The 17,715-nt window shown below is 43.3% G+C and overlaps 1 protein-coding gene across 6 annotated transcripts in view; it reads right to left on the bottom strand.

Annotated features, from left to right (window-relative positions):
• Nucleotides 1-15,668, bottom strand: part of ARHGAP26 (Rho GTPase activating protein 26) — a 2,045,367-nt gene extending 2,029,699 nt beyond the window's left edge. For 3 of the 6 annotated variants that reach the window (XM_086931646.1, XM_086931647.1, XM_086931648.1), the window contains exon 1: nt 14,551-15,630. In XM_086931646.1, coding sequence (XP_086787772.1) covers nt 14,551-14,704 — 154 coding nt within the window. In that variant the 5' untranslated portion in view covers nt 14,705-15,630. Of the gene's footprint in view, nt 1-14,550 lie in introns of all 6 variants that reach the window. The other 3 variants (XM_086931645.1, XM_086931643.1, XM_086931644.1) reach the window with 2 other exon arrangements.
• Nucleotides 15,669-17,715: the final 2,047 nt, after the last annotated feature.

Raw genomic sequence — 17,715 nt, 5'->3', positions numbered from 1 at the left:
CTCATTCACTTGAATGGGCTCCCTGACAACTGTCCTTTGGGCGGGCTACATCTGGGCCCAACCCTGGAGCAAACCGTTTGTCTCTGGCTAGGAAGCACCACAAAGATTATCAGTCTGAACAAGCCAGCTGCGTGTGGTTCTGTGGACTGGTGTCTCACCTTTTGGGCCGGTCCATAAGAAAAGGGTCTTTTTTTATTTTATTTATTGCACTCCGGTCCCTGTTCTGTGAGGAACAGGGACTTAGTGCCAATTAGCAGTAGGCTGAGATCGCACCAACCCAGCAGTGCCCCGACGAGGATGGTGCACTCAAAGAGAGAGCATAGAATGCTGCACTGCCAAACTCTGGAGCTTTCAGCAGAACCGGCTCTTGCGCTAAACTTTCAGTAGCTTCAGTGACTTCAGTGGTCCTGTAATACTTTAGAAGGCCAGGCTGCGTTTGCTCCATACAACCCCCCCTTCCGGTAGTAAGTCCTGGAGCCTCTTCCACTCTAGTCCCCCTATCCCCGCACTTTGCTGCAAGAGAGTAAAGTTTTTTTTTCTCGAAGTCTGTTTTAGTAAGATGTTTTTCAGGTGATTGTATTACTAGGCTTCCGAGTTTAATTTTGAACAGTACAGAGCGAAACCTGCCCCATAAACATCGTCGGCGTTCTTCCAGCATTAATGTAGATATAAGTGTGCACTGGGTGAAAGTGTGCACTAGTCCACAATCAGATCTGCCTGGCTTTAACTGAGCTTAGCCAACTGCAACCTTAAAATATGCAAATTCGATGGGCAGTTGCTTGAAGGTCTTGAGTGCACCCTCAAGGTCACACAGTGAGGAAGGACTAGAGTGGGATGTTTTTTTTTTTTTAAAAAAGATCAAACGACATATATAATAGAACAAACTCTGTTAAATATACTGCAAATGCACTCTTTTTCACAATAGTGGAGCTGGTAAGTCAATAATCAAAATATCCCAATACTGCCAGGACTCCAATGTCCATAATGCCTAGCACCTGTGACTCAGCTTCATTGCATCCTTTCTTATAAGATAAATAATCATTGAAGGGCTAAAAAAAGAGTACTCGCAGCATTCCGTGGAGCTGCTGCTGTCAGCTTCTATCAAAAAGCTTCTGTTAAAGCCCCCCTCCTGTGTTTCTCCTTACCGCTGATGCTGCTCTCCGCTTTGGTGCAATATTGACTTACAGATATTTTAAGCGTTTTTTCTGCACGCTTAAAAAAGAAAAGAAACCGGTCTTCAGACCCAGCAACCATCAACCATCTCCGTTTCGTCCTGTTGAGACGACTCCTCTCGCGGCAGACCGCAGCCAGACACGCCGATCCGACCTATCCCGCCCGCTGCAGTACCTCCTGAGACGGCTAGTTTTCCTCGGGGGAAAAGAAACAAAGGAGCCGGCTTAGGCTTACTGTCGGCATATGCGGGGGGGAAAAAGCGCCTCTGTTACTCACCGCGACGCGGGGAGACAAGCGACCTCTCGCTGTCAAGCTGCAATCATTTTTTCGGCCATCCAGACATCACGGAGCTGCCGCGACCGGCTTTCAGCCCGCCGCCATGTTCCTCGTGGGCGTGCCCTAGCCCAGCTATTCCTCTTAGTGTCTTGGCTAACTCAACTAAAGCCCCTACAACTGACTCAATTAAAGCCCCTACAATAGATAAAATTCGAGGAAACCAAGACACCAGACCCAAGAGTCAGGTTGCAACAGTTAAACTTACACAGAGCAACTCTAAGGAGGCAGATGAGGTGACTAGGAAATTACACGCGAGTAAAGATAATCATTTAGATACAAGCGAGCAGGAAAGTGACCGTCTAGGGGACCTTTTTCGATCCCTGAGAGGCGACATGATGTCGAAATTTGAGATATCGGAAGCCAATCAAAAAACAATACAGGACAGATTCGATATGTTAGAATCTAAGCTAGAGGAGGTCACTCTGCGTACAGGGAGACTTGAAATAGAGACGGCTGCCTTGGACAAAACTGTACATGAAAATAAAAAAGATATAGAACATCTCAAAGCCCAGAATAGAGTACTGGTTATGGACATTGAACGGATGGAGACCCATGCTAGGAGGAATAACCTAAGGATCTTGAAAATACCCGAAGGGGAAGAATTGGAGGATTTAAAGGGATTTGTCTGTAAACTCTTGAGAGACGGCGTTCTAAATGATCGTCCAGATATAAAGTTGGAGGAAGAAATCCAGAGGGTGCATAGAGACCCCTACAAGAGGCGTATGGACAGGAAAACTCCTAGGAAAATACTTATAAACTTTCAGACATACAGTGTAAAAGAGCTTATCCTAGGGCGATCCCTTACGAGAACAGATCTACGATACAACTCCAGTCCCTATCTTATCAGGTCGGACATTGGTGCAAAAACCGCGCAAAGACAATGGGAGCTGGGCACTAGAATGCCGGACCTAAGGTCATTGGGAGCACATGTCCAGATGAGATTTCCAGCTATGCTCAGGATTATGTGGAAAAACAAGACATACAGTTTTACACAGCCAGAGGAGGTCGACAATTTTCTAGACCGAATAAGAAGTGAGCAGGAGGAACAGGAATAGGTCCGGATAAATAAGCGGAGTAATCTAACGAAGAAATAATAAAAAGATGAAAGGAATAAAAGGGAAAAGAAGGAAAAAAGAAAGGAAAAGATAAAAAGGGAAAAAAAAAAAAATCATATAATATAAATTTGGGAAATGGTGGAGGGAGAACTTGAAAAAGAAAAAAAAAAAAAAAAAAAAAAAAAAAAGAATGGATTGTTTGAGTTGGCTGAATGAAAAACAGGGGACACGAAGATTTATTCGCAATAATATTGGTCTCATTTGAATATAGTAACTGGGGAAATGGTGTGGGGGGAACTTGAAAAAGTAAAGGACTGTATAAACAGGCTGTATGATAGTAATGGGGGACATGTAGATTTATGTGTAATTTAACTTGTCTCGCTCGAATACAGTAAATCGGTCATGGGCATCACATGGGTGCTCCGAAAGGCGAAGTCATCGCCAGGTATGTTGGGGGGGTTCCTCAGGGGGGGGGTGTTCAACGGGCGGGGGGAGTCGGGGGGGGAAAAATAAAAAAATCCTCATATATAAATAATGGCTTGATGTATAAAAAAAAATAGATGGGTGCGTGAGTACATCAGAACTATGACCAATCCATATAAGCTTAAGGTCCTGTCATGGAATATTAATGGTATAGGGGAAAGAATAAAACAGAATAGAATTTGTGAATTCTTAAGAAATTCGGATGCCCAAATTATAATGTTACAAGAAACACATTTGGAGGCAACAGTATGTGATTCTCTTTTTAAAAAGTGTAGGTGGGTTCAGGATATAATCAGTTCCAGGCAGTTAGGGGTCACCAGGGGGGTTTCTATTGTAATTCGATCGAACAGCGGGATAAGCTTGAGAAGCTTTGAGACGGATCAATCAGGGAGGTGGCTAGTTGCACAAGTATACATTCAAACCACCCCATATACTTTCGCAGTGTACTATGGTCCTAACGAGGACAATCCAGTTCCGCTTTCTAAATTAGAACTAGCTTTATTTACGACAACTGGTCCTCTAATTCTTGGTGGGGATTTTAACCTGGTCTTCGACCAAAAATTAGACCGAACTTCTAAGGCCAAATACCATGCTCCCTTAAAATCTCTTGCCATCTTGGATGTTTTAATGAAAGATTTCACTCTAGTGGATGTCTGGAGAAAAAAGTACAAATCCCAACCAGGTTTTACTTTTTATAGTAAAAAATATAAGAATTACTCTAGAATAGATCATCTCTTGGTTGACCAACACCTTCTCAAAGATATTAGTTATCTCTCTTTTACACCCTCAGGATTATCGGACCATGCAGTACTAGAATTGGAAATTAAACTAAATATAATTTCACCAAAATCAAGGTGGACTCTGGAAAGATCCTTTTTATTGGATAACCAGATAAAAGCAGTTGTTAAAGACAATACATCAGAATTCTTTTTAATAAATTCAGGATCCTCCTCTCCCCAGATAGTATGGGAAACTTACAAGGCTTATTTGAGGGGTGTATTGAGCTCTTTAATGTATCATAAGAGAAAAAGTATAAAAATAAAAAGAAAGGAAGACTTAGCAACAATAACTAGAAAGGATCTCGAACTACAAAATGCAATACTAACAAACTCCAGAGAAACACTCGCGTTAGAGAAGGAACTTGTTGACTTGCAGCTCCAGTTAAAAATTTCGGATGAAAGAATCCTTAAAGAAAAATGGGAGTCCAGCAGATTAAAAAATTTTGAGTACGGAGAGAAGTGTGGAGCACTCCTTGCCTGGAAAGCCAGAGAAGAGAGAACGAGAAACAACATCAAAGCGTTGGTACTTAGACAGACAGGTATTCTGATAGAAACAGACGCAGAAATAAGAGAAGAAGCTAGGTCCTTTATGAGGAGTCTCTACACGGAAGATAAAGATCCCACGGGGCGGATTTAGAATCCTGGTTGAGTATAAAGCATCTGCCACAAATGTCCGAATCAGAAAAAGCATATTTGGAATCTGAGATAACAGATGGGGAAATTCTAAACCAGCTGAAGAAAATGAAAAGGGGGAAAGCTGCAGGCTCAGATGGGCTGCCAGTGGAGATTTATACGGACAATAAAGATCAATTAATAACTCCATTAAGAGAACTTTTCAATTTTTTATTGATCCAAGGCCATTCTATACCTTCTTCGTGGGGAGAAGCTATCATTACGCTTATACCCAAGCCTAATAAAGACCCGAAAAAAATAGAGTCCTACAGACCTATTTCACTACTGAATTCGGATATGAAGATTTACTCAGGTATCTTGGCCACCAGATTATCTAAGGTTATAAAATCCATAATCCACCCCGACCAGAGAGGCTTTATCCCTGGGAGACAGTTAAATGAATTAACGTTTCAAGCTATAGGGGCTGTAGATTATTCTAATGCTAAAAATCTCCCACTGGCGCTGGTGGCCATAGATTATTATTATTATTATTATTATTATTTATTTTTATAAAGCGCATAGTCACCCGGAGGTATCCCAGCGCTGAGGAACCCTAAAACAGTAAAACTGAGGACTGAGGCTGAGTTCACGAGGGGGACATGGGAGCTAGGGGAAAAGATGTGTCTTTAGCAGTTTCCTAAAACGGAGGTATCGGGGTTCCAAACGAAGATCTCGAGGAAGGGAGTTCCAAAGACGGGCCGCATGGACCGAAAACCGTCTTCCTCCTGAACGTGCTTTCCTAAACCTTGGGGCATTGATGAGATTTTCTGTGTTGGAACGAAGGGATCTCGTGGCTATGTAAGGGGTGATGAAGTTGCGGAGAATTGGAGGACCTAGGTTGTTCAAAGTTTTATGCACCAAACACAAGGCTTTAAATTTAATTCTCTCCCTTATGGGGAGCCAATGCAGGAGTTTGAGGGCAGGTTTGGCCGATGATCTGGCCGGGGTGTTGGTAATGATCCGGGCAGCAGTATTCTGAATCCTTTGCAGTTTGTTCAGTGTTGCTTCCGGTGCACCCAGATAGATCGCATTACTATAGTCCAGTCTTGAAATAATAAGACCCTGGACTAATAGTTTTTGCGATTTCGGAGGAAGAAGGGGCAGGACTTTCCTCAATGATTTTAGCAGACCGAAACAGGTCCCTACGACCTTCTTTGCTTGCGGGGCGAATGAGAGTTCCGAGTCGATCCAAACACCCAGACTTTTCACCTCTGTCTTTGGGTCTGGGGGGGGACCTAGACATGTTGGCCACATGTTCAGAGGAAGTGAAGTTCCTTTTGGGCCGAGTACGAGGACCTCGGTTTTTGTCCCGTTTAATTTTAGCGCTGATCTATTCATCCAATGATGGACTTGAGTGAGGCAGTTGAGGAGATCAGCTTTCTGTTGTTTAGGGTGGGACAAAGACACCACTAATTGTGTGTCGTCAGCATAGCTGATGACACTCACTCCGAAAGGGGTGATAACCTCCTCCAATGTGGACATGTAGATATTAAATAATGTAGGGCTCAGGGAGGAGCCCTGAGGCACACCACATTGGAGGGGCATTTCGGACGAGCGAGTTGCGGCTAAGGCCTTCGATCAGGTCAATTGGAACTATCTTTGGGCCACAATGGCGGCCTTCGGGCTCCCCAAAATTTTTATAGAAGCGGTCAGATCCTTATACCACTGCCCAAAGGCTAAGGTTTTGGTTAATGGAATTTTATCTGAGTGGTTCGACATATCACGAGGCACTAGGCAGGGTTGTCCTCTGTCCCCCCTTCTGTTCGATGTTTATATGGAGCCTTTTGTTTGTGGGATTAGAGAGGACAATACTATTCAACCATTCCAGCTTGGAAATCTGCTTTTGAAGGTGGCGTTGTACGCGGATGATCTTCTTTTATATACCTCTGATCACTCAGAAGCAATTCCAAGGTTATTCTTTCTATCGGAGGAATTTGGGAAACTGTCCGGGTACCAGATTAATAAAGATAAAACAGAGATCATGGGGTGGAATAACAACACACATATAGTTGGTGCAAAACAGAGTATGAGGTACCTGGGAATCCACCTAACTCAATCTTTAAATGATACCACCTCACTCAGTTGGCAAAAGGTGGTTAAAGATATTAATAAAACTTTAACAAGATGGGGGAACTTGCCTTTAAACATCTACGGTCGGGTCAACCTTATTAAAATGACAATTCTCCCTAAATTGACCTTTTTATTTAACTGCATTCCCCTCTCTTTTTCACTGAAAGACATTAACACTCTACAGGGCAAAATTGGATCCTTTATATGGGCCTGCAAGTCAACAAGAATTGCATGGAAGAAATTGAGGAGGGGTTTAAAAATAGGAGGGCTTGCCCTCCCTGACATTCTCTCATACTGTCATGCATTTCATTTTAAAAATGTTAGGCTTCTTGCAAACAAGTTGGATGCATCATCACAGGGCCGCTTGTTTCAAGCTTTGTTAACTGATTTATCCTATGACCATGATTACTTTACTTTTAAGTTTGGAGACCAGAATATTTTTTAAAAAATTCGCCTTAAAATTCTACAGGCTGCATTAAAAAACTGGGGGTTCATGAGGAAGACATTTAATATTTCCTATTATCACACACACTCCCCAATATGGGATTCTCCTGGTACACCTCAATGCCTCCAGGATCAACTATCACAACCCCTGAAAACAGCTGGCTTCAAAAAATGGGGAGACCTCTGGGCAGACTCGGGCCTAATGAGTTGGAACACGTTGGCACAGCTTACGGAGGGACAGTTGACTAGGTTTAAATACTACCAGCTGTCCGCTTGGTGGTCCAGTCAAAGTATGCAAAGGGAGTAAGTTACAGATATTCTTGAGGCAATTGGCAGAAGGGGGAAATGGGTAAAAGAGTTATCTTTTTGGTACAATTCAATAGTCAAAGAAGAGGAGAGTGAACTGTACCCGGAGATAATAAAAGTTGTGGGGAAACTGTATAGCAGAGCCCCCAGAAGAGGTCTGTAAGGCATGGTTAGACTCTTTTTCCCTTTCACAGAGGCTAATTAAACCCGCTAATTTAAGGCGCAATCACTTGTTTACGGCTCACAGAGTCTATTGGACTCCGGCCAAACTACACAGGATAACACGAAACAACTATTATTGCCCCCGTTGTAATTATAACGCCGCTGATGATATCCACATTTTTTTAGAATGTCCAGCCATTCAAAACTTCTGGAAAGCGATAATGGATTTTCTGGGAGATGTACTTTCAACAACTATTACATGTTCTCGCAGATTAGTCTTCTTTGGTTGTCTGAAAGAATATAATATCAAGGATCTGGATACTCAATTTATTTTTTACACAATAATTATTGCAAGGAGACAAATCTGTATGGAGTGGAAGTCAGCGGCTCCCCCTAGATTTGCAGTATGTTTGAAGTACCTAATGGAAGTGTGTAAAATGGATCAGGCTGGCCGCAGCGAGAGCTCGGAGAATGTATGGTCTAAACTGATGGTCTGGATAAATAGGTAAGCAGTCCTGTGATTATGCCAGTGGTTGTGTCGGTCCTGTCCTCCACCAGACCTAGGGTGCCTAAAATAGGTCTGGAGGAGTAGGATAAGGAAAACAGCCTACCTCTGGGAACCCCTGTTTGCTATGATACTGTTTTCCATGGTGGACCAGAAAGAAAAACAACAGTATAAGAGGCAACAGCGAGACCCATCTAGAGCATATATATTCTGGTGGCATATATGAGGACAAAAAAATTCAAAAAAAAAAAAAAAAAGAATGCTGCACTGCACACTGACACGTGACCTACCTGCCACAAAAGCAGAAAGCCTAGTGGTACGACCAAGCCTTCTACCCACAATCTATGTTGTAACTCTGTAGCTAGTCTGTCAGAGCAATTTGGGTATGTGCCGATGGTTGCTTTTGTTTACTGCACTGCCAGTGCTACGAATTACACATATTCATAGTCAGGAAGTAACAAGTTGAACACACTACATGGCATGATGCACTTACGGAGAGACAACACCATGCCAAGTTTTACTGCACAGTAAGTGTTACATGCCGACTAAAGGTAAAGGCCAATGCAGCAAGGCTGAACCTGGACACTTTGAAAAGTGAGAGTACTTGCTGAATCAAACTAGAATAAAAAAGGTAATTGTTTAACGCCATCACTCAGACAGGGGGTTGACGGACTGAACAGCCTGCCCTCCGCCAAAAAAGGTTTTCTTTTAACTCTAGAAAGAGTGGGACTGTCCTGAAAGGTTAACGAGGTGGCCCATTTAAAGGGGGAGGGGTGGAGTAAATGGGCCAGAGACCAATTTGCCCATGCCTTAAAACTTCTCTACTTGCAAACTATAAGCATATGTGTAAATGAAGCCCACTTCTGTGCTGCAGGACACAAAGAATCAGTCAAGGAGGCATATACACTATACAACACTGGCCACCCCTCCAAAGTGAAAGGTTAACTTAACCTTCCTGCACACAGCATAGAAGAGATGTCAACTTCTATCGTGATAGCATTGCAAACAGTACAAGATGCATCCTACTGCACAAAGGAACACGCTAAGGAATAGGTCACATCCCACTTTGCACTGTATGACACCATGTGGTATGTAGAGACACCTGTTTGTTGTATGACAAAATTTAGGACTCAACGTAAACTTCTCTATACTGCACCACATTCTAAATCTTTAAGTACAATGCACATCACAGAGCTTGATGTAAATACTATTTGCCACATTTATAGCATATATTTTGTAGGCCACATCACACAAAGTATACAGAACATGTTAAATCTATATTATGATCATAGGATGAAGGGCCCTCATATCAATCTATAAACACCATTAACATAAAAAAAATTATAAATATGATCAACAGGCAGTCGCAATAGCGGTTTTAGTTTTGGCATATGCGTCTAGAAGAATCCAGATTCCAGGTGCCTGATGACCACCACAGACCTGTTGAGTCTGGAAGGGTATACACCCAATCCCTGTATGATGTGGCAAGCCGATGGCCATTTACTAATGCATTAATTAGTCCTGGCCTATAGATATACCTTCATAAAAAATTGTTTCCATAGATTTTCATTTCTTATTTGGTTTTTTTAAATCAGTAGATTAGTAATTTACCTTAATTGTATTTATTTATAGAGTTTTATATAGCGCAAACTTGACCCGAAAGTATCGGGTATCAGAGCGCTTTACATACTACCAGTTGCATTACCTTGGGTAGACATTGCTGATACAGGCCGAATTTTTCTGGACGACATTTTTAAATATGGTGGATGTGTTGCAGTGACGTACTATTTCAGGAACCATGAGACCAATAAACTTCATTTTGGTGTCAAAACATAAGTTTTGGAGGCCAAGTAGTCTTATAGAGACACAAAATAACTCCTCCAAGCAACCCGGACACCATTTTCCTAAATTTTGACCAAAAAAAGAAAACCTCTGCACAATGGCAGTATATCAAGGGGCCGTAATTAAATGAAGTAGGTGGGGCTACTGCTCATGAAGTGAATGACACAGCCTAAAGAGCTTATGTGCATAGTACGCATCATGCAGCTATAAGGAAGGAGTAATGGCCCATTATAAACTATGCAGCTCCAGGTACCAAGCTCAGACTGTAAATAAGAACATATCGGTCAGTAGGTTAAATCGATTAGGTCATCGCTGAAGAATTTGCCAATATGGTCAATTATTTAGGAGAACACCAAAGATCTGGCCAATAGAATGAGGAATTTTAAAAACTGGCCAGTAACATGAATGTTTTAGGTGTGTAATGAAAACCTAATCCGTAGCCTAAACTGTATAGATGTGCACTAAAGATTTGGGTCAACAGAAGTAAGGGTAATAGTTTGCACAGAAGATTAAACAAAAATTTTAGATGGGTGTACATAGAAAGCCTTAGCCTATTGAGGCGATGCATTAGTGTAGTACCTGGGACATCAAGAGATTATCTGTACTATAATATTCTCCATAGCTGGCACTGTCCCCGCAAAAACTGGTCATGATGGGCCTCACTACTAATGCAAATGTTGGTGCTGTCCCTCCTCAAATTGTTATAATCTGCATACTGTACTGCCTGCTCAGTACTTAAAAGGTACTGGCATAACATATGGTTTAGAATGACATGGTCTTGTGAGACAACAACTCCATGTAAACATAAGGACTGCACTCTTGCATGACGTACCTGCACATTTTGTAGTGAGGAATCAAGTGGTTTATGTTAGTGCTTGCACCTGCGAAAATCTGCATGGGAGACTTTGGAAGTTGGAAAAATGCCCTACGATTGTACCATACGAGCAGATTAACTACAGGCTCAATAATCAGTCTGATAAGTTTAAAGAGTTGTGGTGGGATGGGGGGGGCTCTACATCAGTTTTCTATAGCCAGGGATAGAAAAGAGTACACCCACAACACCAAGCCGGGAGTATTACGCGAACTTGGTGTTGCTCTTCTCGCCTTCGTTATTATTGCTAGATTTAATCCTAGCACTGAGGTTTTCGAAATATTTAAAATGGACAGCCACATATGAAGAACCTTGAGACTGTCTCACAACCTAGATGGTTGAGAAGAGAGAGACTATTTCCGTCCAGAGCATGACAGAACCAGTCCATTCAATACCTTTTTGTACTACTGTAACAAAGTCCAGGTTTGTCGATGGAAAATGTTATGATATTATTGTATGTTCTTTTCCTGCAATAAAATGATTACACAAATAATTTCTCTGCATTGGGAAGTTGCACAATGGCATCAACTGTTTAGTGGTGCCCTCAACACTTTGAGAACAGCATTACGAGTTAATTTTCAAAAGGCCAGTAGTGCTAGAATATCAAAGGAGTAGTTGCACACTAGACATATTGGTAGTTACGTCCAGATTTGCGAAATTCGCAGAGAGTTGACTCTAGAACATTATTACAGCCCAACATCAAGGGGCTGTGTGCATTATACCCAGGGCCAGTACACTTACAAGGTTAAGCAGCTCCGAAGACATGGCCAGTTAAACTAAATGTACTTGCTAAGAGTTGAGCCATTGTGTTAAGGGTCTAGGTATGGATATGAATATTAAAACATAGCCTCAAGGATGTAAGTCTGTGCTTAAAACATATGATTCAACAATAGGGTTACATGAATAGCTCTGAACTGAAGATCTAATCGTTTTTTAAAGTTTATGGTTGAGGCTTCACCAACACAGAACATTTTTGGTCTCAATCGAGATTCAACTAGTAAAATCTAAGGCTGTAGATGCAAACTTGGTAAATAGTCATAGCAGCTACACGTTATGCAAATATTCCAAATCAGGCATCCGGGTTGTACAGGGGTACTAAGCACTATTTAAACGCCAATAAAATACATTTACTTAAGAGCAAAAGCCCACATTAAGTCAACTCATCAAGCTCTTTATTTGGTACCTATAGGATTCAGTGTCAAATTGAAGAGACCCTTTGCATTGCGCACAAAGCTTCTGGAGAAAAAAAGGCCATGGTTACGTTCAAATTCTAGCATGTCACGAAACTTAGTTTAGAAGCCTTCCTTCCTCATTAGGACATATGATCAAATTCGCCCAATGCATCTCGCTGGGCTATAACTCATTCACACCAAACGCCTCTTTGTTTTGACTGTATAGTAGCAGAGTTTTACAAAACTTCTAAATAAATAAAAGTGTGTACTGCAGACTTCACATAAGTGTCAATGAAATGTGTGGTGCTTACATGGACAACTGCTGCAAACAAATGCAGGTGTATATGGGAAAGACTTGTACAAGTTAACTGTGCATTCTGAAATGGTGCAAGATTGGCCAGAGGATGAGCAAGGTCTAAATAAATGGAGCGCTTTCACCGTCCCCTCACTCCCACCATTATTGGCATCATCTGTCCTCCAGCCACTGGAATGCAGGTAATAAACTTCTATTGTCTGGGAAGCTGTCCTCATCTTCCATCTGGTGCCAATACAAAATAGAGGCATTTAAATGTGTGCCATTCTGCTGTGTTAGTGTTGCTGGATATGTCGGCCGCATTCGACACGGTGAGCCGTGCAGTGTTGATAGGAAGGATGGAGAGATTGGGTGTGAAAGGCCGAGCCCTGAAGTGGCTGCAATCATACTTATCAGAGACACAACGGGTCGTAACCATGACACTGTTTGCCTCCTCCAAGTCTTCGATGCATTATGGAGTGCCAAAGGGTTCGGCAATAAGCCCCATTCTCTTTAATATATACTTACGCCCTTTGATCCCCATTATAACCTCTTATGGGATTGACCTGGTCAACTATGCCAACGACACCCAATTGGTGTTTTCCTTGGAAGGGAAGCATGCGGTGACCTTGAACACTTTCCAGCAATGCATGTGTCAGACCTCTGACTGGCTTAAAGAAAACTCTTTGCAGTTTAACGGAGGTGGTATATTGCTCTACTGCTAAAATGGCACAGCTTCTACCGCTAGAGTTTAGACTCACCCCGGGGGATGACCCCCTGGTCCCAGTTAAAACAGTATGTAACCTGGGCGTCTTGATTAAATGAAAATCTTCAAATGGTGTCACAGGCTAATAGGACGATCAGCGTCTGCTTTGCCTTGTTAAAAGCGCTTTGGCCGATTCTTCCACTGCTACCTAATGAGGCTAGAACCCTTGTGGTGAGGGGCATAATTTTGTGCAGACTGGACTACTGCAACTCCCTGTATTTGGAAGCCCCACAATATATCTTGCAGGGGTTGCAAAGAGTCCAGTCTATAGCAGCAAAGTTGGTATTAAACAGGCAACGCAGCTCCTCTACCACATTGGCCCCGAGGGATCTGCACTGGTTGCCCATTAAGGATAGAGTTAGTTTCAAAGCTCTATGCATTGAATATAGAGCAGTTCACAGTATGGGCCCTCTATCCATGCAGGAGAGATTTACCTGGTACAAGCCTATAAGACATCTTCGCTCCTCCAGTGAAAATCTGGTAACAACTACCAGATTTAAGAAATCCTGGATGGGAGACAGGGCATTTGGCACAGCAGCCTCACGCCTCTGGAATGAGCTACCCGAGCATTAGACAATCTAGCTCCTTGTTATGTTTTAGAAAGAGTTTGAAGACTTGGCTATTCCCTAGGATTGAGAGCAATGAACACTGACAATCAGGCCCGCAGTTGTCGATAACCATCTGTCTAGGTTACAGCGCGAGGATACCCGTAGGGTGACAGTTCGAGCTATATAAGAAAGTAATACAATACAATAATTAATACCAAGTCAAACCTGAGAATGAACGCCAGAATCTCTCTCAATGTGTACATTATGTCTAGTGCATTTTCTCGACACGTACGCCCAGCCATTATATTTTACTTTAAATCCTTGAGCTGATCAACTAACCTGGCTAGATCGGGGGGGGGTCTAGCAACAGATGATTTTTACCCGATTTTAATACAGATTAAAATATTCCCAATATAGCACAGTTTCACAAATAAATAATGCTTCTTTCTATATTTTTACACTTACATACTGCATGTAGTCCCAAAAATATTCACGACATCCTTTAAATCTGGCATTAAGAAAATAAGTCCATTAATTAAAACCTTAATTTGTCGCCTCTCCTTTTTTCTACTCTTTCAAATGAGGTTCTCCTTTCCTTCTATCCTCTGTATGCCGCCTCTGTCCGAGTACAACCTATTCTAGACAAGTGTACATTTGACTATTCTCTATTTCAACAAATTTCCCACAACTCATTTTCAAGATCACAATCTCTCCTTTCTCTGAAAAGCATACCTATGCAACCTAACAATAATCTCATTTGACTCCTGTATTAATCCCACCAACAATGTGCTTGAGTTCACCGCCCCCTAATAAGAATTGCAACCAATCACTTTTACTTTAGTCCAATATAAAAAACTGAAAAGACTGCATGCAATAATTTACTTTGAGCACACAAAACGAATCCCAATAACTCACAGTAACCAATAACACTGACCTAATCATTTACCTTGGGTCCCGGAGCAGCGTGCTGGCCGGCAAAAATCGCTTCAACACCTTGTCAGGGGTAGTAAACACTATATAAATACAATAACATATATATACCTTAGCATCCCACAACCCACCCCCATCACTCACTTTTCAGAGCTGCCACCAGCGACTTGCCATCCTTGATCAGCTCCTTGATGAACTTGTTAGTCTTGTCCAGTTCTGTTTCGTGGGATTTGAGGCACTCCCTGAACTGCGGGCTGTCCAAGCAGCAGTCACTGAACTCCAGCGCCGGCAACCCCATGGTGCAACACTCCAGGCCACTGCCACTATCTCCACTGCAAAGGTGCTTCTGGCTGGTCGGCTTCACAACACCAACCGGGCGATGCACTAATGAAGAAACAGGTCAACACCTCCACAGCAAAGTACCAGAGCAGAGTTATCTATGATGGACTATTCCACTGCACACTGCCCGTGGCGGAAAACACTACAACAACGCACCAGTGTTAAACCATACCATTCCTTTCACAGTAGAGAGATCCAACGTCCGGCTGATACACATCAAGGTCCCTGGATGAACCAGTCACCTGTGCAGGGCTGGACGGACCCGCTGCTGGGCGGCGGGCAGGTGAGCTGGAGGGTAGAGGAGTTTCAACGCCCCACTGTAAGGTAACAATGAGCAACGAGCCCGCTACTGGACACAGCCATTGCAAGCTTCAAAGCCTGTCGGGTGCATGTCAGTCCACCAATGCAGGTCAGTCATGCCGCAAGCTACCAGTCCTGGCAAGTCCGGAGCACCACACACCGCAACGCTGCACCACGCGCGGACTCGACGCACAGCAAGGTGTACGAGGCCAGGCAACTACAACTCCAGCGGCAGTGCAGAGCAGTTGCGCACACTTTTGAGGAACTGCGCGCACAGCCGGACAACATCAATTCAGAAGCACCGCACGGCCGCGGGAAGGAGAAACGCAGCACCAGGAAACGGCCGATAGGGGCGAGCGGAGCCGGACACGGGCGTGGGAGTCTAGCCCCATGGCCACGCGCTGCTGGCCTGTCTCAAGGCGTTCTCTGGCACCGCGCGCCGCTCGAGTCTTCCGCAACGCGCGCGCTGCACCCTTGCCGGCTGTCCTACAGAGGCGCGCAGAAGTGTTCCCTGCTGGAATTCTGATTGGCCGCCGGGGCAGATTGAACTTCTCCTCACAGCTGAAGCATACACTGCTCGATGACGTCAACCCATATGACACTGCTGGCATCCGGGAGCCGGCACATTCCGCTCTCCAATTGGTCAGCAGTTTTGTTTTTACCTCCAGGCAGCCTAGCCTTCCCAGCCAATCGGTGCATGTGGAGGGCGTGGTTAGCCGTAGGCTGGGGCACGCTGTGTCAAATATCGGCACTTGGGTGGGGCGAACCGCATCCTAACTTTAAAGGAGTAATGCAGTTTCGAATTTCTTTAATCTCTACGTTTTTAGATCGAATAGTTTACTAACGACATCATGGCTAAATTCTGAAAGCTTATCATTGGCGTTGTGGTTTGTAACTCACGTTTGCTTCCTTTATATTTTCTGGCTCTATTAGTTTTAGCTGTCAGTTCGAGTCCTGTCTTCCATTTCTCAAAGTGTTATTCACGGTATTTGTCCACCAGTGCGGATTTCAGTTACCAGGCCTTTAAACCTTGTTATTATCTTGTCATTGTCACATTTGCTGTGCATTCAAAGACAGAGGTCAGATGTCAGGGTTTATGTGACAATCGTGCTGGATCTGGGGGTACTTGAGGAAGGCTGTAAGATGTTATTTTTTTGAAGCACATAAAAAATTGAAATGTCTCTAAATCAAATGTGCAGCTATTTCAGAATCAGAAAAACCCAAAGGAAGCACAATTTTTTTGTAATTCTGAAGTGTGGTGAAAACAAATATTTTAAAACATTCAAAACAAATCACTGCACTAGATGATAATTGCCACACATTATCATTTGTTAGCCGTATACTTTTATCAGTGAAACTGTATATCTGTGCACATGTTATGATGATTTCAATTGAAGATGTGTTGTGTGTAATGGAAGTGTGCTACCACAACATGCATATTCCACTCTACGTCATTCCGCTCTGCTCTGCACCATTGCACTCTACTCTGTGGCACTCCACTTTAAACCATGCCACTGCACTCTGCTCCACTACACTCTACTCCACTTTGCACTAGTCCATTCTACACCACTGCACTCTATGCCACTTTACTCTAGGCCTCTGCACCACTCTACTCAATGCCAATACACTCTATGACAATGCACTCTACACCCCTCTACTCAACACCCCTGCAGTCTTCACCACTGTACTCTACACCATTCTAGTCTATGCCACTCCACTCTACTCTTCGCAACTCCACTCAACTTCACTCCACTCTACACCACTCTGCAACACATCACTCTACAGCACTGCACTCTATGCCAATACACTCTACTCTGTACTACTCCACTCTGTGTCCCTGCACTCTACACTACTTTACACCATTTCTCTACACCACTTTACTCTACGCCACTGCACTCTACCCTGCATCACTCCACTCTGCGCCTCTTCACTCTACCCTGCACCACTCTACTCTACGCCACCTCACTCTATCCTGCACCACTCCACTCTACGTAACTTTACTCTACTCTGAATCAATCTACTCTATGGCACTCTACGCCACTGCACTCTATGCCACTATGCTCTACACCGCTGTACTCAACACCAATGCACTCTATGTCACTGCACACTACTCTGCACCACTGTAGCCTATGCCACTCTACTTTACGCCACTGTACTCTACGATACTCTACTCTGCATCACCACACTCTCCAGCCGTGAACTCTACTCCTCACTACTACACTCTACGCCACTGCACTCAGGAGCACTCCACTCTATTCTACTGCACCCTATGCCACTATACTCTACACTCAGGAATATATGAGACAATGAATATAGACATAATCAGTTCTATATTTTGAGCGACATCTCCAGCCGGACAGAGGTCTTTAAGTTTACTCAATAAACAAATGATCCGTAAAAAGAGAATACCTTCAACTAATCACCAGTGTGGTACACAAGCCTGTGCCCAATAAATAACGGATCAAATACAGAAGGTAGGTTACGAACATAGAAGGGCTTTTAAGGCAAACAAACGTTTTCTGTATAAAATTCAGTTGTACAGAGTAATCAACACAGCACCATTACATTACATAGCAATCACGTTTTGCACTCTACGGCACTATGCTCTACTCTGCACCAATCTATTCCACTCTACTCTGTAACACTCTACAACACTGCACTCTATGCCCC

Source organism: Lissotriton vulgaris, chromosome 7 (genome assembly GCF_964263255.1).
Source record: "Lissotriton vulgaris chromosome 7, aLisVul1.2, whole genome shotgun sequence".
Lineage (NCBI taxonomy): Eukaryota > Metazoa > Chordata > Amphibia > Caudata > Salamandridae > Lissotriton > Lissotriton vulgaris.
This window is presented reverse-complemented; position numbering and strand designations above follow the sequence as displayed.